At 38.8% G+C, this 25007-nt stretch overlaps 1 protein-coding gene across 1 annotated transcript in view; it reads right to left on the reverse strand.

Moving 5' to 3' along the window:
• PDE11A (phosphodiesterase 11A) overlaps nt 1–25007 on the reverse strand; it is a 315101-nt gene that overhangs the window by 39211 nt on the left and 250883 nt on the right. Inside the window, exons 14-16 of the mRNA XM_039855267.1 lie at nt 22745–22845; nt 7787–7864; nt 2793–2856 (exon numbers count right to left, since the gene is read on the reverse strand). Coding sequence (XP_039711201.1) covers nt 2793–2856; nt 7787–7864; nt 22745–22845 — 243 coding nt within the window. The remainder of the gene's footprint in view (nt 1–2792; nt 2857–7786; nt 7865–22744; nt 22846–25007) is intronic.

Genomic DNA, 25007 nt, shown 5'->3' on the forward strand with positions numbered 1-25007 from the left:
GAAGGAGGGAAAAATAAAGGAAAGAAAGGAAAAGATTCTAAAATATATGGCATTATCTTGGGGACCAGGTATAAAATAGTGAGGAAATGGTTGTTAGAGGCTATAAGGATGGTGATACATGTTACATAGTAGCAAAATATTTTGTACAGTTCTCACTGAAATAAAGCAAAGCATGTATCTAATGAATTTCTGGCCTTAAGGGAAGAGATTGGAACACAAAATGTTAGTAGCATGTGATGGTTGCTATTGACTGTTTTTCTAGGTATTATAAGAAGCAAGCTCAGAAAAAGATTGGCAAGTTTAGAACAAGGAATGAAAGGGAATAGAGAAAGTTACAAATTCAGGGTCTTGAAGGGATGGAAGATGAAGCTACTTCTTAACCCTAAACTGTAAAAATAAAAATTGAGATATATTTTGAATGACAAAGGCTGATCAAGACAGCCTTGCAACAAGAATCCAATCAAAGGTATGGCCAGTACATTATTCATAGTTAAAAACTCTGAATGAATCAGATGGTTCACAGGACATCCTTTCAACTGGAAAAAATGGCCCAGAGAAATGATTTAAATACATAATTCTCTCACTGGCACTTGTTAGGTACAAAGTACTGGGAATTAAGTCATTAGAGAGAAAGAAGGATGTATATAAACACATTTCTTTGTTCCTGAATATAAGGGAGCAAAGAAATACAGCAGATCTAAAAAGTTTATATAGAATAGAACTGTGGATGTGGTTATTGGTAAATGGAAATGACTCGACACAAAGACATAGGAAGCCAACTAAATGTTGTAGAGTTTTGGTGCCAGAATTAACCACAAGTCTGTAACTACTTAAAACTTAAAATGAGCCTTGGGCTTTCAACTTTCTTTAGGTAGAGGTAGGCCTGGAAAGCTGCTTGGCCTTCAGATATCGCCAAGGAGAATAATAGAAAAGGGATAATTTATCAGCATGGATCTAAAGACCATAGAAAATAATGAACTCAGGAGCATCTCCTAGAGAATCAGGGCCCGCCACAGAATGGAGCACCTTCACAGTAAATGCTCAGTGGGATTGTGGAATTACCATGGCTCCCTAACTGCCAGATGTTGCTATCTCTTCCCTTTCTGAATGGGAGTGTTATAGTGAATATTTTGTGGTTAGGGTGTATGTTAGATGCTGCATTTTGGGTGTGTGTAGTTCTGTAATGTACATCCAGGCCCGATGTGGAGACCAGCATGTATCACCTAGACATCCTGAACTTCAAGCTTGCAACCATGACTTATGGGTCATTTCAGTCATCTCCCTTGGGGAGAGGATGAGCATATGTTGCTTGCAGGAAGGAGAATGAATCATATTTTTGGTTATTAAAAGGGCAAATTGTGGTAGTCATGTTTTACCAACTATTTCTGGCTTTCCACTTTCTGGGCACATGGAAGGATCGTATTTCCTGGTTGGGTGGGATTTTGTGAGAAGTTCTTGCCAATGAATTGTTGGCGGGGCATTTAATTTAATTTAGTGCCAGACCCACCAGGGCTTCTGCTAGAATGATCCAGATAGTGGCTGTTCCTTCAGACCCAGTCCAGATTAAGGACAAAGAGGTGCCACCCACCCTGGATGCCCAAGTCCTAATCTGCTAGGATTTGAATACCTAGCTCCACCACTTACTTGCTGTATAACCTCAGGCTACATATCCTTTCTAAGCTTCATTTTTCCCATTTGCAAAATAGGGATAATCATTGTATTAGTTTCTTGGGGCTGCCATAAATTACCATATAAATTACCATAAATTAAAACAACAGGAATTTATTCTCTTATAGTTCTGGAGGCCAGGAATTCAACATCAGTTCACTGGACAAAATTCAGAGTGTTGGCAGGGCCACACTCCTCAGAAGGGTCTAGGGGAGAATCTGTTCTTTGTCTCTTCCAATTGCTGCTGGCTGCCAGCATTCCTTTGCTTGTGGCTGTATCACCCTAATCCCTGCCTCATCTTCACATCACCTTCTCCTCTTCTGAATGTGTAATCTCCCTGTGCCTCTCTCTTATAATGACACCTGTGACTGCATTTAGGGCCAACCTAGATAATTCAGGATAGTGGTGATGATAATGACAATGATGGTCCTTAACTTAATCACATTTGCAAAGACCTTTTTTCCTTCTAAGGTAGTGTTTACAGGTTCCACTTACTACTTTAAATCCCATGGCCAACACAGTTGGCGCCTCATAAAACATAGAGAGATTAACCTCAAATACTATCAGTAATCAAGGATCTTAAGTTGTGTAGTTACTGCTTGAAAACTATTCCTGCTTTGGAACTAATACTTTTTGGCAGTGAAATCAGATAGACAGTAAAAACATGATTTGGGGGAAAATATTAATTTGGATACTGCACACTTTGGCCAAAGAGCCCCCTGATCTTTAAATAGTCTTTGAAAAGCAAAACAGAATTTCCTTCTTACCTCCTTGGGTTTTTTGTCATTGTCATTCTGTTTTGTTTTTTCATATGCGAACAAACCTTATGCTTAAACATGATTATCTATTAAAAAACATTATTTTTGAAACTCTTGCCTTATAAATAAATGGTCAAAGTGTTATTTGGATTTAGCGTGTCAAAAAAAATCTTACAGAGAGTCAGACATATTATCAGGCTATGCTATAAACTACGCGGAGCCTAAGCCTCCTGCTATTTTTTACACCATGTTAATACTGATGCAAATTGACTAGGGTTTCAGTGCCTGGTAGTTGGGGCTCTGGGAATATCATACCCCCTCCCCCAGCCCCTCCTCTGCTGAGCCCTGCCATTAATCACCACTTGCCTGTCTCGAGATCTCCCACGGTTTGGTCACGGCTCCAAGGTCACAGGCTGTCATTAACATTGATCTGAAAAACAGAACCCGACAAAAGTCTGAATAATCTTTTGTTGCATTCCTACACAAACTCGTCCTAGATACATAAATAAATAAAACAGGACTGAGACCAGCTCACATCTCCTTTTTCTCAACAAGGGAAGCACTGTTTATGGTCCCCATGTTTAGCGTCTTCATCCTACAGCCGCACTGCTCAGGAAGACAAAGCTCATACGCACCCTCCGTGGCCCTTTTGTTTTGCCTGCAGCAGATCAAGGAAAGCAAAGCATGACTTTCTCTGTACCTGAGCTAAGCAAGCTCTGCCTAAAATAATTTGTAATGGACATTGCTTTTTATTTTTAAATATCAGCAAAGGAATCAGTATGTAATACTATAAACACTGCCAATGAATCTATTTACCAGCTTACCACTGATTGATGGGAACAAAAGAAAACCTACACCGAATTGGCGAGGCACACACCACATCAGGAGCTACTGCTTTATCCTCTGCTCGGCAGAGCTAAGATTTATGAGTGAGAGCCACCCTGTTTCACTCCAGTTTACTACCTGGCTACGACCATGTTTTACAAGCATTACAAAGAAATGTATTCAGCTACAGCTTTCATTAATTTGAGCATGTAAGAAAGCACAGGAAAGATCTGAATCAGATTTGAAGGGGCAGATTTCTATTGGATTTAACTAGAATTCACACTGAACCGTGGATATAGAAACACGGGGAACAAGTCAAACAGTAGAGAGGTCTGGTGCTTATAATTCGATGTGGTGGGAAAGGGAGAAATAAGACACACTCTTTGTCCAAAATCTGTTTTCTTTGTACTAAAAGCAGCAGCAGGCGATGAAAAGTAATGACGAATCTGAGCAGGGAAACCACGTCTTGGCCGGCTCCTTTTGGAAGGAAGGGTGTGTTGTTAAAGGTCAGAGGTCTGTCTTGATGTCAGGTGTTAACATTTCATACCCCGGCGGATTCCAGCGCCTTGGAAACGTGTCTGCTTCCCAGATGGCGGAGCATGCTTAGATGGTAGTGGAGTTTGTGTAACCCCCAGGATACTCCGCGAGGGAGCAAGGCAGAGTGGCAGATAACAATAGGTCATTCAGAACACAACCAGGCGCAGCAGCATCAGCAGCCCTCTCACTGAGGTCAGGCAGCGTCTAATCCCAAACACCCCTGTGCTAAATAAGCGCTGTGCAAAGACACGTCAGTCTACTCTTCATATTTGATCTTTTCTAACAAGCACTGCTCAGTTTGCCTGCCTCTGTACTAAGTGCTTTACCAACTAACTCCTAACTAAATGAATCCTCATCATAAATTTCTGAGGTAGGTGCTCTGATTCCTATTTTACAAAGAGGTAAATGGAAACATGGAAAGGTTTAGTCACTCTCCCAAAGCAAGTAAAGGATTCAGGATTTTGTGCTCAATACAAAGCTGCCAGACCTCCTCTCACTATATCCTGATGCTTCTCATTTTAGGTTCTGCTGGTAGCAGAGGGGGACAAGACTAGGTAATGCACTGGACTCTGCGGTCTCTCTCCTAGACAGGAAATAATTTCTGTAAGGTTGCCTACTTGTATAGTAACTTGTAAAATTACCTAGGTTCCACTTGCTTGATAATTTGAAGCTTACTTCTCAAATTCAAATTCATATAGTCATTAATTAGTCAATAAGTTCATTGGTCTTCTGCTAGGTGATCGGGTGACGGTAATTCTAACAGCTACCATTTATTGAGCTGGCACCACAGGGTGACTTACATAGTCTCCATATGAGGTAGGTGTACAATTAGTGTCTCCATTTTACAAAGCAAAATAGTGCTTTGCAGTTTCGTGATTAGAGAGGTTAGGCAGATTGCCTGAAGTTACACAGCTAGGTATAGAAGCAAGGAATGGAATTCAGAAAGTCTGACAGAAGAATCTACTTTCAATGGCTATTTTACAGTGAAACAGAAAGTGTATACAGAGAAGGAAGACAGATAAAGGCTGGGAGGTCAGATGGTGGAGTGTCTGAAATCTTTATTTGATTGGTAAGGGGGCATCAGTTAAGGATGGGGGCTCAGGAGGGACCTAGCTAGACCTTCAAAGGGAGAACTTTCGGTAGTAGGTATGAAAATAGTTTGAAGAAGGAGAGAATGGAAGCAGGAAGACCAGATGGAAAGCATAAATTGACAAGGGCCTACAACGAAGAAAGGCAGGGAGAATGGGAAGGGAAGGATGGGGTGGGAGATTACACAGGAAGAACTAAAGGAGGTAAATGAGCGGTTTTGTCTTATTTTTAGACCAAGCCTCTGCAAGAGGTGAAAGGCCTTCTCTAGAGGAAGAGGGCGGAGAGAGTTTGTAGCAACTGTTTTAGTTTCAAGGTCTGAGTACTTCTGGTCCAAGTTACAGTTAAGTGGTATCAATCTGCTCAGTGCAATTGAATGAATAAACAGTCAGGAATAAGGAGGGCACACTCTTTCTGTCCTGTGTTGTAAAGAACAGTGCTGTCTCTAGAGAATCTAATACAAGAGATCATTTTTAGCATGCCTCTTCTCTATATCTTAAAATAATGGTTATTTTCCTGATTTGTTCTCTAGTTCGAAAACAATTAGGAACTTAAAAGGAACACATTTTAATTTTAAACACATATTCAAATTCTGTAAAAGATTTTCATGTATAAACTGAATTTTGCATTTACCAAACAAAAATATTACATCTCTCAGCTTGTGCTGTTTCACTGTTTTAAATTTTAAACACAACAAATAAAACCCTAAACGGTCGCAAAAAATGACAGAATTGAAGTAACTCAAGTTAAGTTTTTTCATCTTATTACTGTCCTATCCTTGTTTATTCTGAATATACTGTTTAAAAGCAGGACTGTGACACTTCCAAAGGACGAAGACACAAACTACACCTGGAGCCAGTGAAAAAGGTTCTGAACCATTAGGAGCTTACTCTTGAAAGTGTGTACCATGTCCACCTCTGCCAGGGGCTGACTGTATAACTGGGCATTCTTAGAATTAGCTTACGTGTACGATACACGTACAATTAAGGGATAAGTAATAACATGTGCTAATTTGAAGCTTTCATATCAATTATTTTGATACTCAACAGTAACCCCAGCAATTGTTTACAGCTTATACCGACAAAAGATTTTTCTCAGGGAAGAGTATCTCATCATCGACAGTGTTTAGATTGCAGGCACATGGTGATGATCGAAAAAAGAAAACCAGACTGACTTTTAGTTGGTTTTATTACTATTTTAAGTGCCCCCCCCAGAAACCCCACCTCCTTGGTGCACATGAAACGGGGCGAGGAGGGGGGGACGGAGGGCGGGGTGAAGCTGGGGTGGGGGGGCGGGGGGAGGGGGTAGTGGTAAAAGCTCCTGGAGCACCTCTATTTTACATACTGTGCTTCCAAATATGATTTTTTTCTTTCCTTTTTACATATGGGGTCTCCTGCCCAAAAGGTTTGAAAACCTCAGCAGGAAAACATCCGGCGGAGATGTGGAAGCACTGGCATTTTAGAAGTCTTGCTCAGAAGAGGCCAGGCCCAAGGAAGCAGGCGGGAGTCACTGAGAAGAGATGGTGTACACGTACAGGCTTTGGGAATGGCCTGGAATGATACAACCAACTGCTAACAGAGTATAGCTGTGCAGCAGTATGAGAACTGGGAGTGAAGCTTAAGGGAGAATTTAATTTGTTACATATAGAAAAAAAATATTCTTATAATTACTTGTGTAATTAAAAATTATTTAAAAAGAAATTGCCTTGTAAGAACTTAGGAAGAATGTGAGTGAAGTGTGAAATTGAAGGGAAGGAAGAACTAAAAATGGACCTTGAGAAGAAGGAAGATTTTAGAGATGATTTTTTTTTTTTTTGGGCTGAGGAGATGGAAGCATATTTTTAGATCTAGAAAAGGCATAATGGGGGAAAAAAACTGATTTTGAAAACGCAAGTCAAGAGAGTACAACTGATATCGCAAGGTGGAGGCTGGGTGGGGGGAGATGGAGGAAACGGAATTAGGACACAAGTTGAGGAGAGACTAGCACCTTAGGAAGGACATAGAAAAAGATCTGTAAAGATAACAAAGAGAAATATTGATGGCAGAGTCGAGGGGGAAAGGGGGCCCTCTGGTGAGAGAGTGTGAAGAGAGGTCAGTTGCAGAGGGAAGGGGCAGGCAGGGCTCTGTGTTCTGAGGATGGTGGCAGAAGTTTCACAGAGCACATATGGGGAGGAGAACCCACTTGGGGTGACTCTAGTGGTTGCCTGGCTGTCGAGCAGACACAGCGAGCGGATAATCCTGGCCTCGCAAGCTTTCCTAGGAATACTTAACAGCTTTGGAACAGGAATAAGATAGCAAAGGTCTGAGGATGGATGAGGTGGGGACAGCAGAAGGCCAGGGTGTGACAGAAAGAGGAATAGTCTCACCAGCTGGAGTGGCTGCCATCAGGTGGTTAAAATGTGCCACATAAAAATGATGGGTTGTTGCTGTCTTTTCTAAACATCTGAGAAGTCCTGTGAAAAGTCTGGAACAGACTCCTTATTTCCACCACCAAAATTGTTCCAACTGGTTTTCTATCTACAATATCTGTTGTCTCCAAAGAAAAACGAAACTTAATTCTCCACTTTCCTTTGTTCTGTGTAACTTTGTTTTTTGAGGTTCAAAAATACCCTCTTCCCACCAACTTGCATGCCCGCCTTCTCTGGAAAAAAGAGGAAATCATGGCTTGCTGAAACTGAACCAATCTGAATATGATTTTCTAATTTCGAATGCAAATTTATGGAGAGGAGGCGAATTATAAACTAGAAGACAAAAAGACAGTCTCTGTCTTTTCTCTAATTATTCAACCAATCTCTAACTTTTAATGTAAGCTAAGATTTGTTACTTTAAAAATCACTTGTGTGCGCTTAGCACTGTCAGAAAAGCTAAATCTTTAAATAATGAAAAAACACATAAACAAGAGCTATTTCTTACCGAAATATATCACGATGGTTTTTGATGTTCCAATCATATTCTCCTTTACTGACAAGTTCAAAGAATTCAGTTCTCCTCCTGCATGAAATCAAATGAAGAAAGAAAAAAAAAAAAACCTGGAATGAAATTTCTCAGTCTGTGGGGTGACATAAACACATTTATGGGAAAATATAAGACCACCTGAACCAAGTAACTTAATATTTGAAATCATGAGGCTAAAGCACTATCAAAATAAATCACTTTAAAAAAAATGTTGAGGCTTCAAGAAAAAGCTGCAATCATTTCTGAATGTATTTACAACAGAGAAGATTATCGAGCCATAAAACAAAACAATTTGGTCCTGCATTTAGGATTACTTGCTGTGAAGCCCTTGTGGCATTTACTGAAAGTCAGAGAAGAAAGGCAAGGACAAATAAAATGCGGGAACAATTCTGGAATGTTCTTTTATCATTCAACATAGAACTGAGCTGTATGATGATTCAAAATAAGATAAACTCCCTGGTAGTAAATTCAGGATACTTTTTTCTAGGTAAGAAAATAACTAAAATAACTATTTCGGCATTTCAGTGCTTAAACACTTAAGCTGTGGAGTCAAAAATAACTGTTTAAACAATGGGTCAGGCACCTACTTGTGCAGCTTTGGCAAGTCACGTAAGCCCTCTGAGCCTCAATTTCATAACCTCTGACATGGTGATTAGATTCACTAACTCACAGCGTTATCGTGAGGATTAAACGAGATGACATATGAAAGCGTTTAGCGTAGTATCTGCACATTTTAATGCCAGATACACACACATACAGATACAGATTTGAACGTATATAGATATGAAAAAGACAAGAGGGAATATTCTAAAGTTGTGAAAATAAGGGTGATTTATTTCTATTTTCAAAACTTCTCTTTAATCTAGTTATACGATTTTTTATTATGACAGCGAGAAAGGAAAAAAGAGAACATCAACATTTTTATTCTTTAAGAATCATTTCCCAATGTTTCACCTTCTTGGCACTTTCAAATGAGAGATAAAGGGTCCCGATGCACTGTTTCCAGAAGTGATTATTTCCTGGTTAAGTAGGTTTGAGAAATGCTGCTTGTAATATGCCTCTCTTGGAGTTTTAGCACCTACATTAGCCTTTCGAAGGCTCTGAAAAATACTGAGCTAGAAAAAGCCTACTTAGCCTACTTAACCACAGAATTCCATAGTTTCAATGTTTTAAGGAATACACAAGGTGGTGGTGGAAAATGCTACCATGTCACGTATGGTGGAAATCAGAGTAAGATCTTAGACACTCAGTGCTGACTCATAGTCTGGGAGAAAAAGGACAGGATGCTGGGTGCAACTGGCTCTTCTGTTTCTGGTCTGGGTTGCCTATCACCACTGACCAGCTATATGGACTTCTTGTCATCAGGTCAGACTGACTACTCACTTTACCTGAAGGGGGATAGGTCAGGAAGACAATGTGGCTCACCTCCTTATTTTGAGACACAGACAGGTCCTGGACCTATTGCTTCAAGTAGATACAGGTCAAGGCCATCTCACAGTATGGGGGAATCTCTACAACAACCTCATAGCAATTGGTAAGATGGTACCGCACAGTTACATGGAAGGGCCCAGCAACTTCTCTCCTGTTTGGGCGTGCAGGTGTGTACATATCTTTTCTTCTTATAACTTTACCATCTCTTTCAATTGCCCACTCCCTTCTTTATGACCACGGTCATGCCTTTTCACATCGCCACCGTGACTGTGAACTGAAATAGAAAGGGAAGTAGTGGAATGAAGAGAGCCCAGATCTGGACTCAACACTGACCTGGGCTCAATGCTGACTGTTATTTACTAGCTACATGGTCCTGGGCAAGTGATTGCACATTGCCTCAGTTTCCAGCTTTGTGGTAATAATTTGAGATGAGGTACATTAAGTGTGTGGCACTGGTAGATACTCCATCCCTGATAGCTATGGTTAATATGCAAATACTATTAATAGTGTTACTGCCAACAATAATACACAATGGGCTAATTGGACTACATGGAGATCGAAGATGTCATCTAGTTCTTTCTTCTCTCTGAATGGATATTAGTCTTCTTTCGAATAATTGTGGAGGAGAAAGTTTGGTTCAACAAATATTTATTAAACACCTACTCTGTGCCAACTCTTTACTAGGCTTTCTACTAGGAACTTTTTACTAGGAACAAGACATGGACATGGTCTTTAAACATCTTTGAGTTTAGCAGTGGTGACCAAAAAAATAGGTAATTCTCCTTCAAATGCGATACAAATGATAATACTAATGATACTGGGACTAGAGTGAAGTGAGGAAGGCACTCACCTTGGGCACAAAATTTGAGTAATCCAGTAATCCAGACAAATAATATTTGAATGCAATATTAAAAAAAAAAAGACAATATAAAGACAAAAAACAAAAAACAAAAAACAAAACAAAAACCATGAAGAAAATATCGAAATTTTAAATAAAGATAGGGTTTATGTTCACTCTTGGATCCCCAGTGCCTACAACAGTGCTGACATGTAGTAGGAGCTTAATAAATATTTGTTGAATTGATGCATGCGTGAAAAAGATTATCTCATAAAGCTATTCATTAAAAAAAAAACAAAAAACAAAAACTCTTCAGCCACTGGTTTCACCTAGATTCTAGTTGTTCTGGGATCTTCACAGTTGCCATTTGGAGAGATCGTGATAAGAAAACAACAGAAAATTCATTCAAGAAAAGCCCTGACAGATTCTCAGAGACTAGATTCTAACTTGAACCAAGCAGACATCATAAGAAGTTGAGGGACATTTAAGAACGCCATTCCATCCAATGCCTGACCTTCCTTTCACTGATTATTGTTATATTTGCTGAGAGTAAGTTTGATAGATGAGACATAACGTTTTTGATGAAAAGTGGAGCCATATTGCCTAGGTGGCTAACTCAATGCAGAAAATAATTTTTTAAAATACAAATCTATGATGTGCCAATCAAATAGCACCATAAGAATAAATTTCCCAGTGATGGAAAGTTTAATAGCTAGGGTTGCTGGTGTGTAAGCCTTAAATCAAGTGAACCCCAAATCAGTCATAGGCTTCACATCACATTATAACAAAGCTATATTTTATTACATTAAGACAAAAGAGAATATCCACTATCTGTAGAGGATGGTGGATAGAGGAGAGGGGGAGGGATTTTTTTCATAGGACACAGAAGAACATGGCGTACTAATTTTATTTTTCCTCCACTGACCAAAGTATATAATTTCTTGATAGGTTCTATTTATTCTGGTGTCTCAAGGTTTGGCTATGACCTCAGAAAGTAATAGGAGACTTCCTGCACACCATAGTTTTATCAAGATAAACATGGGAAAAATCTAGTAACTGGTGGAACCACGTATATCATACATCTGGTAATAATACATTTGGTAACATAAATGCCAAATAGATGCTTTAAAGTTTAAACCAAAGTGCATTTAAACTTTTTTTTAAAGTTTCCGAAAATTAACGTCTTGAAAGATCAGGAGATGGGGTTAATCATTTTCATAAGGCTGCAAAAGGATTTTTGAAGTGATGATATGCAAAGTTCACATAACAAATTTATTATGCATATTTAAAATAGTTTAAAAGGCATAAAATTACACAATGGACAGAGAATCTGTCTATCTCTTTACCACTCAGCCTGGAAATAAGGCTTTACCCATCCTGTTGAGGGCCTTGTGCATCCCTGTACTGCTGCTTCTGCCTCCCTCCCTGCCTCCCACCACAAGACGGCCATTTTCTAAATTTTGCATAAATCATCTTCACATATAGCCTTATAATTTTACCAGGTAAATTATGCATAATGTTGCTCTGCACGTTTAAAAATTTTAAAAATGGTGTCATCATCGTATCTGTATTCTTTGGCAACTTGCTTTTCTCACTCAGTGTTTATGAGATTCATCCGTGTGGCTACATACATTGCTTGGCCACTCCCTTTCACTGCTGTGCTGTAGTCCATGTATCAGTATATCCCTGTTTATTTACCCATTTTCTGATGATGCAAATTTAGATGACTTCCAATTTTTTTATTATGTATCATGAACATCCTTGTACACGTCTCTGTGAATTCATGTGATTTTTCTATTTCTGCCTCTCTGTCTCTTTGTCTCTGTCTCTGTCTGTTTCTCTCTCTCTATATATAATATATACACATTTACTTATGTATATGTAAAATTGCTGGGACATAGAATGATTTTTCTGTATTTAACGAGTTTTCATTATAATTACAGACTGTTAAAGGTATCTGAGACCTTTCAGGAAATATCTGCTGTAATTCATGTTATAGGTGAGGAAATTCAAGGTGAAGGAAGATGAAATTGATTGCTAGGGTCTCTCTCAGGGCAGTTATGGGAATATCTAGGTAGGTTCCAGGTTCCCAGCCTCCCAGTTCTGGCCTTTGAGACCATCTTTGTAAATCGTGTGTAACATGAACCTTGTGCATTGTGAGAATATGAACAGCAGAGGCTGGACCCCTTCATGAGCTCATGGCACTGCAAGCTGCTGTACCCAGTGCCGGCCACCACAGCAGGCTCCAGGCAGAGGTCTTTCTATCACCAACAACGGGGTACTCCAAGCAAGAGCTGTAGGCAGCTCTGGTCAGGTTGATGATTCACGGCTTCACGTGGTTTATTTCTAACCTCCTCCTTGGTGATAATCATTACAAAACAACAATGTAAAATTCACTGTGCTTTTGAGAAATGAATTTGCCCACACAGCTGCTCATTTTAGCATCTATATGTGTATGTGTATGTGCATTATAGAGTCAGCAGCATGAGCATATGTAAAAATGTTAAAAATAGGAGCACTTTTAAAAACATGGGACTGATAAAATGAACATTTGAAAAATACACAAAATTATGTAATACTCCTTTGATCTAAACCTCTTTGTCATAAGGAACTATGTCATTAACTTCTCAAGCAGATCATTGAGAACCTTGGTTTTCAAGGACAATGGCAAATACCTCTGCTAGTGAAAAGCAACTTACTGGAAAATCTCATTTATAATCAGATATGTTTTTATTGGGCTTTTATCCTGCTCTCCTGACATATGTTCCACTCAGAGAAATAGCAGTCTTTACAAAAGCATCATTTGAACATAACTGCTAAAATTACCCACAAAAATAATTCTAAAGATTGGTTACCAGTCACCCATCACCACATCGAAAAGCTTTCTGGTTTGTAATTTTTCTGCAATGCAAGAAATTATTTGTAAAGTGAGAAATCACCATTCCTGTGTATATTTTAATCAGAAATGTTTTTAAAATTTATATATCTATGTATACCTGTATGTGTATGGATATATTCTCTATTTATCTATTTATCTAACTGTTCTGAATCTATTAAAGTTCCATGAATGTTAGGAAGGTTTTACTGCTGACGTGGCAAATCATGATTGTGACTCTCCTGCAATTTCAACTCCAGAATCATCAGGCAGGGGTGGCAGAAATGTGTGTGTGGATGGGCTGGAGTGGGTGCGGGGAAGGGGCAGGATATTTATTCTTTCAGTGTTCTTACAGCTCATTCAAAAGGCAAATCAGACATGTGCAATTGATTGTTAAATGTAGATTCTGGAGAGATTCTGGACTTTGGGCATAAAAGCACCAGAGAAGAATAGAAAATTAATAAGCAGATGTTAACTCCAGTAATTATGACTGAAGGAAAAAGTCATATATTTAATTTGAAAGATGAATTATCTTCCTGCTTTAAACCAGCACTGATAACACAAGGGTAAATTAGCACTAGTACCCGCCAACTAAGAATGAAATGACCTGTTTGATGCTGTGCTGATGTTGACAGCATGAACAAATTTGGGAAAATGCAGGAAATCGAAAGATCAGAATGACTTTGAAGTTTAAAAATGGCAGAAGATTACACAACACAAAGCTCTAACATCAGTTCGGTCAATAGTCACCAGGCCAAGAAGTGGGCTAGGGCACTGCTAGATGGCGTGTACTTCAGGTGCCCGACATTTACTTTGTCTGCAGCACATCTCGTGCTGTGGTATTACTGGTTTTTCTCTTCCCCACTGGGCTCTGAGTTCCTGAAAGTAAGAACTAAGTCCTATCTGCCTCTGCATCCCCGGCCACTAGCACAGGGTCTGACATAAAGAAGGTATCAATAAGTGTTAATGAATTTCTCCATTTTAATTCAGTTGCAATATCATGTGGATTGGGATGGGAGGGTGACTATATGTAAAAATGTTTTTGGAATTCAGGAAGAAGTACCAAAATATTTCTTTCATTAAACTGCCACAGGGCTTGTTGTTCAGACATTAGAATCTTTTCAGTGGGTTAATTCATCAGGCTCTGTTAAAATGTAAGAATGTTTGGGAAAGAGCAATGGGTTAATCCTTGTAAGTCATTACACCTTACTATGCAGTAATTTATCCTCTGCCTTTCTAATATGGTGGCTAGTAGAGTGCAGGCAACTGTGGAAATTGAAAACACTGAACGTAGTGAGCTCTTAATAAACATTTGTTGATGATGAATGAATGGATATTCCTGTCTGCATAAGAGTAGAAACATTTTTTGAGTTCCTATTGTATTTTTTTTAAAATAAATTGTTCAAGACATTAATCTAATTTTTAAAAGGATGATCGAACTATGACTCCTAAAAGTCCTAGATAATTTAGTATATTTTACTGCCATTATCAGATGCTTTTGAGAAATGCTGCTTATTGCGTCCCTTTGGAACGACGAAGACAAAGAAACCAGTACACTAAGCATTTTTTCTTAATTGCTGATGAATATTTGTAGAGCACAAAGGAAATGGAAAAATTTCAATTTGAAGATTAGTCTGATTAATTTAGATAGCCAACCAAAAAGGCATTGGGCACCCAAATGGATTTATAAAATATGAATTATTGGATAATTCTTGGTTTAAATAATGGTCTGAGGCAATGTGGCATGGAGATGTGAGCACAGACAACTTGATGACTTTAGGCAAATTCTTAACTTCTCTAAGCTTAGGTATCCTTATCTATAGGATGAGGATAACAAATCTACCTTATAGGTTGATCTGAGAATTCAATATCATAAAAGTTTGTATTTTGAGAACTTGTTACGTCAGGCAGTGTGTCAGATTTTGAGGCTCCAAGAGTGAGATGGCTGCATTCATGTCCTACTCTAGTGGTGATACAGGGAGACACCATAGTGCCTAGAAAAACGTGGGGCACAGAGCAGGCACCTGGCAGAAAAGAGATACAGTGTTATGTGATCACAGCCTGTTGGGAATGGATGCTAAATTATAATTGCTACCTGACACACCAATATCCTCCACAACTGTATTAAAGCTAAAGAACTGCCAACTTCTCATGCTCCAGTTTATCTCAGTTGCAAGCAAGGAGCCTCTAAGCAAGGAGCCGTCTCTGCTTCACCAGCCAGGCTCCTGAGTGACTCTGACCTGGGGCCTCCTCACCAGCCCTTCATTCTGCTGGTGGAGTCTGCAGTTAGTTGAATTGCTACTGGCTTGCTACCTTGGGTGCTGGGAACCAGCCTCAGACATGGGCATACTCAAGTTACTGCTGCACTGAATGCCTGAGTATTCCCAGGACTGGCCTCACTTTCCCCTTTAGTACTCTTAAACTAACAGTTGTATAACTGTGGGGAGAATGGCAGAGTAGTTCAAACACTTTGGAGTTCGACTACTTGGCTCAACTCTCAGCTTTACTATTTGACATTGTGAGCAATTTACTGAATCTCTCCAAACTCAGTTTCCTCCTGTGTATTTGAGGTCAAACATAGTGCCTGTCTAATGAGACTGCTCTAAGTATTAAATGGAATAATGTGTATATAAAGCTCCTAAGTAAGCACACAGGAAATATTAGTAGTTGTTTTTATTATGAATTGTGAAAGCTGCATAGGTCATTTTTGTTGACTTATAGTACAGGGCAGATAAATAGTACAGGGCTTTTGTGACTTTCCTTGAATTTTTAACACATGTAATTTGGGATCTCTCTCTACCCACCCCAACAAGCTTTGTCTTTTATGGTGTAAATTTTTTTTAGTTTTCTGCTTGAATGATTCTTTATAAGATATTTTACATTATCAAAGTTATTAAATTTAAATTACTTAAATTTAAATTATTTTGATTATTTAAATCTTAATTATTTAAGTTACCAAATTACCTTTCAAATAGGTAATCTCCTTTGACCACCACAAGGACTCTCAGGGATTGGTATGGGCTATGTGCCTATTCCCACGTTGCTGACAAGGAAATGAAGCAAAGAGAGATTAAGTGACTTTCTCAAAGTCACACGACTGGTTACCGATAAGGTATATCTAATTCCTGCTTGAGATTCTGAAATTACTATTTAATTATCGAAGCCTTATTCACTGCAGGGACTCAGAACTAGGCACAGAAATTAATTTTAGAAAATCACTCAGCAGAAACTGGAAAATGTTTTCAGTGAGTTGGAAAATCAGACTGAAGAATTAACCCCCAGACTTAGGTTCTGAAACCTAGAAATTCACACTGAGGTTATTTTTGTTTTGCTTTTCTTTTTCAAACTTGTGAAGTCTGCTTTTATCTGTCATTTGCAGGACAGAATCCTGAGGACACCTAAAGCCATTAGAAATTAAAGTTACAAGTTTTCATGGTTATTTTTAAAGAGGTTCCATGTTTCTAGGAATCTTACATTTTCCCCCTCTGGTGCATGGCAGGAGACCCTGCCCCTGGGAATGAATCATAAACCCTTCTCCATAAGGCCTAGACCTTCTTCCTGGCAACCCTTTCTAGACTACTTTCCCCAACTCAGAGAGGAAAGCAGTGAGCTTCCTCTTTCGTTGACCTCAACTGTATCATGATGTTGGATTTGAGTAGTGAGGGCAGAAGATCCAACGCTAATTCAGACTTATAGAAAGCTGCCTCACGTCCTCTTGGCCCACCTTGTTCCAGCTATTGCTCCTTCAATCAGCACTACAACTCATGCCTCGTTGGCCCTATATTTTGCTTTCTTTCTGACCTGCTTGCAAGTCCTTGTCCCAAGCTTTGCTTTGGGAGAGGGCATGGGGAATGCATGCTGGTTTTCATATTAAACCAATTAATGTATATCTGGGAAGGTCAATATTGCCATGTAATTTATGCCCAATTCAAATAACAACTATTTCTTGATTTTTCCATTATTAAAGGAATATAGTGATTGTGGAAAAAGCCCCAAAAGAGGATGTGTGGGTTCCAGGTTAGCCACTAATCTACACTATTTAACATTTTTTTTTTGTTTTTTGTTTTTTGTTTTTTGTTTTTAGGCAAAGCATCCCTTGGTTTGACCTCACAGATTGCAAGGACCTTGTCAACTACAATCCCTTATTTTTTATTCTTTTATGTCTACAGCACCTGGTCTTTGTAGGTGGTCTCCCATCCAAGTACTAACCAGGCCTGACCCTGCTTAGCTTCACACTACTTAATCTTTCTGAGCTCAGTACCTGATCTACCAAAAAAAAAAAAAAAAAGACTTGGATTACATCATTTCTAACATCCCTTCCAGTTCCACACTGTATATTTGTGAAATAAAAGCATCTGGGTGACTATAGTAGTTGCTTTCCCCCTCATTAACCCTAGGGCTTGTTTTCTCTAAAAATATGGCAACACTTTAAAGCAACTTTAGACAGGCAAGTGAATCAGCCTCCTGAAGGTCTAGATTAGAAAATGGGCACCTATTCAAAACCTCAAAAAACAATAATGCTGAGAAAAAGAGACCAGCCAGCTTCTTTGGGAGTCAGCAAACATTAGCAGGGGCTGCAGCATTAAGATAAGAACAGAGTAATGAGAAAGTGAGTTGTAACCAACTTCCCTGACTGTATTCCAGCGGTCACTCAGTGATTCATCACATCCCTAACAGGCTTGATAAATGAACTCCAACTGTTGAGACTTTTTTCTCCCTTAGAAGTTATTTGGAAACTTGGCTTAGGAAAATGCTTCTATTTTGAGGAAAATAAGACAAAATCTTGCAAGTGTCAGAGACAAGAAATAAAAATATTAACAGATGCAGGCTTCCATAAATCCCAAATGAAGGAGCATCAATTCAGAAAAAGAGGGAAGATCATGATAGTTAAGTCAAACATGAGAGCCACAAAACATGCAAAATAAATAGGCTATAAAGCAAATGTGGTGGTAGATGTAGCCATTTATAAGACATAAAAGATATTCACAAGATATAAGATGCTTATAAGACATAACATAGATATTGCTACTCCATTTTACACATGCAGAGGCTCAGAGAGGTAAATAGTTTGAAGATGCACAGCTAGGTAGTGGCAGAGCTAAGGTTTTAATTGTTTTTAGCATTTTATTTTATTTTATTTTATTTTATTATTACTTTCAAGTGCACAGTACATTGGTTAGATATTTATGTAGTTTATGAAACGATCCCCTTGATTACTCTATCATCCTTCTGGCTCTACACATAGCCATTACACTAATGCTAACTGCATTCCCTATGCCATGCTCCCCATCCCCATGACCATCTATCAAAAGAAGTACTAATTTCTACTTCTTTAATACTTCACTCCTTCCTTGCAACCACTTAACCTCTGCCTCCCCTCTGGCAGTCACCATATTGTCCTCTCTACTTGTATGTTTTTGATTAGTTTGTTCTTTTTGTTCCCTAGATTCTGCATATAAGTCAAATAATATGGTATTTATCTTTCTCTGACTTATTTCACTCAGCATAATAGCCTCTAGGTCCATCCATATCATTGCAAATGGTAGGATTCCATTTTTTTATGGCAGAGTAATATTCCATTGTATATATGAACCATAACTTCTTTATCCAATTGTCTGTTGATGGGCATTTAGGTTGCTTCCGGATCTTGGCTATTGTAAATTGTGCTGCCATGAACATGGGAATGTATTGATCTTTACAAATTACTGTTTTGGTTTTCTTTGGATAAATACCCAGAAGTGCAATTGCTGTATCAAAAGGTATATCTATTTTAAATTTTTTGAGGAACCTCCAGACTGTTTCTCGTAGTGGCTGTGCCAATTTGCAATCCCACCAACAGTGGATGAGAGTTCCCTTTTCTCCACATCCTCACCAATACTTGTTGTTGTTTGATTTGTTCATGATAGCCATTCTGACAGGTGTGAGGTGATATCTCATTGGGTTTTAATTTGTATTTCTCCGATGATTAGTGACCTTGAGCATCTTTTCAAATATCTATTGGCTAAAGGTTTTAATTTTTTACATATATTTTTAAAATTAACATTTATATTTAACAAAGTAATACATACACAGTTAACAAATCAAACTACTAAAAAGCATACACTTGACCCTTGAATAACTTGGATGTGCCGACCCCATGCAGTTGAAAATCCACATATAACTTTTGATGCTCCAAAAACTTCTATCACCCCTCAGTATCCATGGGGGGATTGGTTCCAGGACCCTGGCAGATACCAAAATTCGTGGATGCTCAAGTAACTTACATAAAATGGTGTATAACAATGCATGTAGTCAGCCCTCTACATCCTCAAATACCCAACAGAGGACTGAAAATACTGTTTTTGATCCATGGTTGGTTGAATCCATGGATATGAAACCCACAGATACAGAGGGCCAACTGTATTTATTTAAAAAAAATCTGTATAAGTAGACCTGCACAGTTCAAATCTGTGTTGTTCAAGGGTCAACTGTTTAATAAAAAAAGACAGTATTTTCAATATTGCTGCCTTTTCATCCTTTGACTGTATTTCCTAATGCTTTCATTTGATTTTTCCTTTTTTTAATTTTGGCTATTATATTTTTAACTTCCAAGAGCTCTTTCTTCTTCTGTGGTCATTCCTATTATTTTTGAAAACATTCTGTTCTTGTTTCATGGATATAATACTTAGCTCCCTAAGGGTATTAATAATAGTTTTTTGTTTGCTTCCTTTCCCTGTTTTCCCTGATTCCATTTTTTTCTATTGGTTTTGATCTCTGTGTTTCATATGGGAGGCTTTCATCAATGTTTTGTGACCCTTGGTATATGTATGTAACAGCAAAACATTAAAAGGCTGAGCAGGAGCTGTATGTGTGTGTTCATTGCATGGGATACACTTACACAAACATTGCTCAAGATGTATTTACACTAAGACATTATTCATTGTTTATCTGAATGCAAATTTAACTGGGCTTCTTGTATTTCTATTTGCTAAATCTAAGAACCCTGGGTGTGTAGCTTATGGATTTCTAGCTTCTGGGTGACTGGGCTATGAGCTATGGGTTTTTAATGCAGAGACTCCTTCCATTTTACTTCATCCACCTTCTGAGCTTTGCATCTCATTCCCACCTTGCACTTTTCCGAGTCCAGCGCTCTTTCTTCTATTTCTCCAGAAAATAACCTTCTGGCCTTCTCCAGGAGTGACTATGTTGGTGAAGGACTTTATGGGCTCTGAGTATTCTGTAAACTGACTTTTTAGTAATCTCTCTGTTTTAAGCCTTGAGTGTCACATTCACTTTTCATGACAATTTTTGTCTCAAAGCACTGAGCAAGGTTCTGCAAGGCAAACTGGCTTTTTTTCTCAAAGTTGTCCTCCTCTGTGGGTCCTACTTTTCACTTCTAGTCTGCCAGGTTAGTTACCGTTTGTCAGCTGGCCTTCCATTTTCCACAAACGTATTGACATTTCTTATCAGTTATGTGGCCTCTCTCTTTCTCCTTGAAGATTTATGCTTTTTTTTCCCCCTTTTTCCTCTTAAGTTCATTTGCTATTTCAGTAAAGTTTCAGGAGAAAGAAGACATAGACACTTGGGCTGAATATACCAGGTTTAACGTCAATGCCAGAATGAACTTTAAATCCAGACCAATAACCCCAAAGCCTTTACTCCTTCCACCGTTACCATGTAATAAACCATTTGACAGAAGCCAACGGTAAATCGGTGTGGCACAGACTTTCAGTTGTCTACTCCAATACCTCTCCTCTCTTTCCTAGTAATAGAATCCCTAGTTTTTAGTGGGGCATGTGATTATAGATATGTGTTGCTTAACAGTGGGATATGTTCTTTGAAATGCATCGTCAGGTGATTTCATCACTTTGCAAACATCATAGAGTACACTTATATAAACTTAAGTAGTCCACATTCCTAGGCCACATTGTATACCACTATTATATATGCGGCCCATTGCTGACCAAAACATTATTATGCAGCACATGACTATGCCCAGAATAAAGGCTTTCTTTCCTAACTTTCCTTCAGCCTAGCATGTCAAATGGCTAAACCGTGACCAGTAAAATGTAAGTAGAAGTGTTATGTGGAGTTTCCAGAAAACTCTCTTAACAGATAACCGGCATCACCTTTTGGTCCCCTTCTTCTTTGTCTCTTCCTTCTTTCTGCTAGCTGAAATGTGGACCTTAGGCCTGAAACTTGAGTAGCTATCTTGGACTAAGGCGGAAACCATGTGTTGAAGGTGACAGCACAGAAAAACAGAAGTAGCGTGTGTCCCTGTCAACTTCATTCAGTTATTCCACCAAGTGCAGATTGCTTATCTACAGACCTCTTTTATGGGACAGAGACATAAGCTACTGTTTTTTTGGGTTTTCTGTCCCTTATAATTGAAGCTAATTTTAACTGATACAATGCCATAAGATTTCAAAGAGAGTGACACGCGATTTCTAGAAAAGGTGGTAGAAGAGATGAACCTTAAAGGATAGTTCAGCCAGATGTGGAAGTGGAGGGATAAGATTCCATGTGGGAACAGTAACATGACCGGGGCACAAGGGGCACTGCATGAGGTGTTTTCAAAGGGTAACATGTAGACCAGCCTGGTTGGAGTAGACAAATCATGTTGGAGAGAAGTGGAAAATAAGAATGAAAAAAGGTTGAAGGCAGATTATGGGAGACCTTGAAACTCAAATTGAGTTTAGAGGTTGCTTTGAAAGCAATGAAGCTACTGAAGGCTTTTGAGTTGGAGATACATGTCTTAAATGTGAAGAAGAGTTAGAGTGAAGAATTTCAGAGTCTTCTATATGCCAATCTATATAAAGGTATTACAGAGATGACGTTAGGGAGCATGAAGTACAGTAGAGAAAGGAGAACATGGGCTTAAGAACTCACACATAGGATCAAGGAGAAAAGAAACCTATAAAAGAGCCAGAAAAGGAGAGAGAAAGGGAGCTAGATGTTGGGGAAAAAAAGAGTAGAAATTGACAATGGGAAGTCAGCAAACCTTCAGATGCCGCAAAGAAACTAGGAAATATCAGAAATGAGTAAAGGACATTGAATTTGGGGACAAGGAAGTCTCTGGTGACCTCTGAAAAGTACAATTTTGATAGAAAATGAAGGTGGATTCTGCTCTTTAAAGTGTAAATGGGCATTAAGAAAATAAAGGTACTACTGTGCTCCATTTATTTTAAAAGGTAGGCAGTAAAAGAAAGGTATATTGAAAAGCGATTAAATATCTCCATGGGGTCAAGTGAAAGAATTTTTTAGGAAAGGGAAGTTGTTTGGTCTTCAAGAGAACACTGAACATATCGGTGAAGAAAGAGATTTCCAGGCTGCCAGAAGAGGTGGTACCCGATGAAGCAGGTCTAAGAGGAAATGAGAGGGGTGGAATTTCCAGCTCAGATGGAGGCCTGAAATTGGATAAAAGGGAGTAGAGGAGAGGTACAGAATGAGGACTTGGATTTCAAGCTTTCGGCCACAAATCTTTTCCATTAGCATCATCGGTGCCATTATAGACCTGACCAGAAATAATAGTCTGAAATAACAATCCTTCTCTAAAAGTGGCCATCACTTGGTTTGAATCAAAAGTCTCAAACAAGGCTCATAAAACAGAAGAAAGATATAAATCCCTTGATTGTAGCCCTGCTTTTCTTGTAGATACCACCTTAATGAAGTTCATCTACACATTGATATTAGTGCTAGAATAACAAGCACCCCTCGATATGGACCTGAAAATTGATTACAGGATGAAACTTTACATATCCATTTGTCAAATAGATCAAATGCCAATACCTACTCAAAGTACAGAGTGAGATCTGTTGCCAATATTGACTGCTTCAAAAGTTGCATGAGGTCACTGTATTCCTTGGAGGACAAATTAGCAAAGATGTTGTGACCCTGTAATGAGAAAGTATAAAGTCACAAAAGACATCATTAAATCTGAGGCTGTTGATTGTATGTTTTTCCTGTATTAAAACATATACACATGGGAACATGATAAAACTATTTTTTTAAAGCTTAATGAAATTGTATGCAAATACAAACAGATTCCTTGGCAAACACAGCAAAGCCAGACAGTGCAATCGTTTTTGATGAAGTTGACCAAGGGACACTTAATTATGTCTAGTCTTGAAAAGAAAACTCTGAAAAATGTTTGAACTTGTCTTACTAGGGATATGTTTGTGCCAACAACTTCACTTGACTACCCATGGCCTGTGAAATCACTGAGTGTAGAAGCTGACAAAACATTTGAGAATCTTTCTGACCCTAAAATAAATCCTAGTTTCACTAGTAAAGTCTCAAGTTGGCGTTTTGAAAGTACTTGCTATGGCAACAAATAACTTCAAGGAGGAGAACAAACATTAGACCAGTGGTTCTTAACTAGGGGTCATCTGGGCAATGGGGGCTTCTGGCAATGTTTAGAGACATTTTTAATTGTCACCCTGGTGAGTGTTGCTACTGGCATCTAAACATCTTATAATACACAGGACAGCCTGAACAACATGCTATAACTGCTGAAGTTGAGAAACCCTGTGAAGATCCATCTTGATGAAGTGTGTGGTAGAATAAATTCAGTACATAATTACTGAGTAGCTAGAATTATGTATAAGATACTGTTCTTGGCATAGTTCTTGGAACTAATGGTGACATTTTCCTAGTATCACTTGCAAATACATATGTATCTCCACGCCTTTGAAAAGCACACTTCTGTTCATCAATATTTGTTTTACATTAGGCAGCTCTACAGTGATTTTAGTAAAGTGAAAAATCCTTCTGTAAAGTGACTGACAATCTACTTAATTTTCTTCGAAGGTCAGGACTTTGCATTTATCAGGTTTTTTGTTTGCTTGTTTTTTGTTTTTGTTTTTGGTGGGGGGAGGCGGGGAGCATGAATACTAACTCATAAACATGTGGCCCAGGAATTGGACCAGTTTTAAACCTAGTGTTGAGAGCCAGAAGATGGTGCAGGAGGAAGGGGGCAGAATGACTGCCTGAGAATAAAATATTCTCCAAAGAGAGGTAAATTAATTCTTTCAGGGAATCAGAATATCAATTAGTAAATTACCACCTACCAGGCACCAGATGATAATCTGCTCCCCTGCGTTAATTTATCTCATTGGGTGAACTCGCCGCTCCTTAAAGACTAGAGTATATTGGTTCCGGTTGGGATCAGATCCAATATTAATAATAATTTTCAAATGAACTCTTCCAGACCCTTAATTCAGCCATTAGGAAGAAGACAAATAACTAAAGGAATGCCACACCATAATTCTACCAGGGTTTCTTTGCCTGAGCCTTGCCCCATGGATCGATCACAGGCTGGTGTACTAAGGCCTGGGAAAAAGTGGTTGGAAGCTATGAAAATCTAGGCACAAGAATCCAGCCACATGTCTAGCATCCGGCAGTGAGAGAAATACTGGCACACCTCATTTTGTCGCACTTTGCTTTATTGCACTTCACAGATGTTGTGTTTTTGCAAACTGAATGCAAGACCCTCCACCAGCAAAAAGATTAGGACTCACTTTATTGTGATACTAGCTTTATTGCAGTGGTCTGGACCCAAATCCGTAAAACCTCCAAGGTATGCCTGTACCTTGCTGTTATGAGCAGTAAAAAGTTACAGTAAAAATATGAATTCCCGGAGAAAGCTGGTCTAAATGTGAGGATCTTGATTATTTTGTGAGAGAGTGCATTTTACCACCTTTAAATGACTTATAGCAACTAACATGATTTTCAGCTGACACACTGACAAAGCTAGCCAGATCAGCTTTCATAATAACAAAAAAACATCAATTTGCAGTGTATTGTTTAGATGCAAACTGGCCTTCTCCAGTGCCTCCAGGGTTTGCTTCCTGAAATTGATTTGTCTCCTTGAAATACTGCTTCCACTTGTTGTTTAGGGAGGAGTGTGGAATTGACGTAAAGAGAACCAAGTTGAGGGAGAAAGTTCTGGGGCAACATTGTCAGGCCATCTAACCTCTCTGTGCCTCTGCATCACTTGGAAAGTGGAATGATAACGACTTCTACATTTTTGCCTTTCTGATGGGCAGGATGTGTGT

Source organism: Pteropus medius, unplaced genomic scaffold (assembly GCF_902729225.1).
Source record: "Pteropus medius unplaced genomic scaffold, Ma_sr-lr_union100, whole genome shotgun sequence".
In the NCBI taxonomy this organism is placed as follows: domain Eukaryota; kingdom Metazoa; phylum Chordata; class Mammalia; order Chiroptera; family Pteropodidae; genus Pteropus; species Pteropus medius.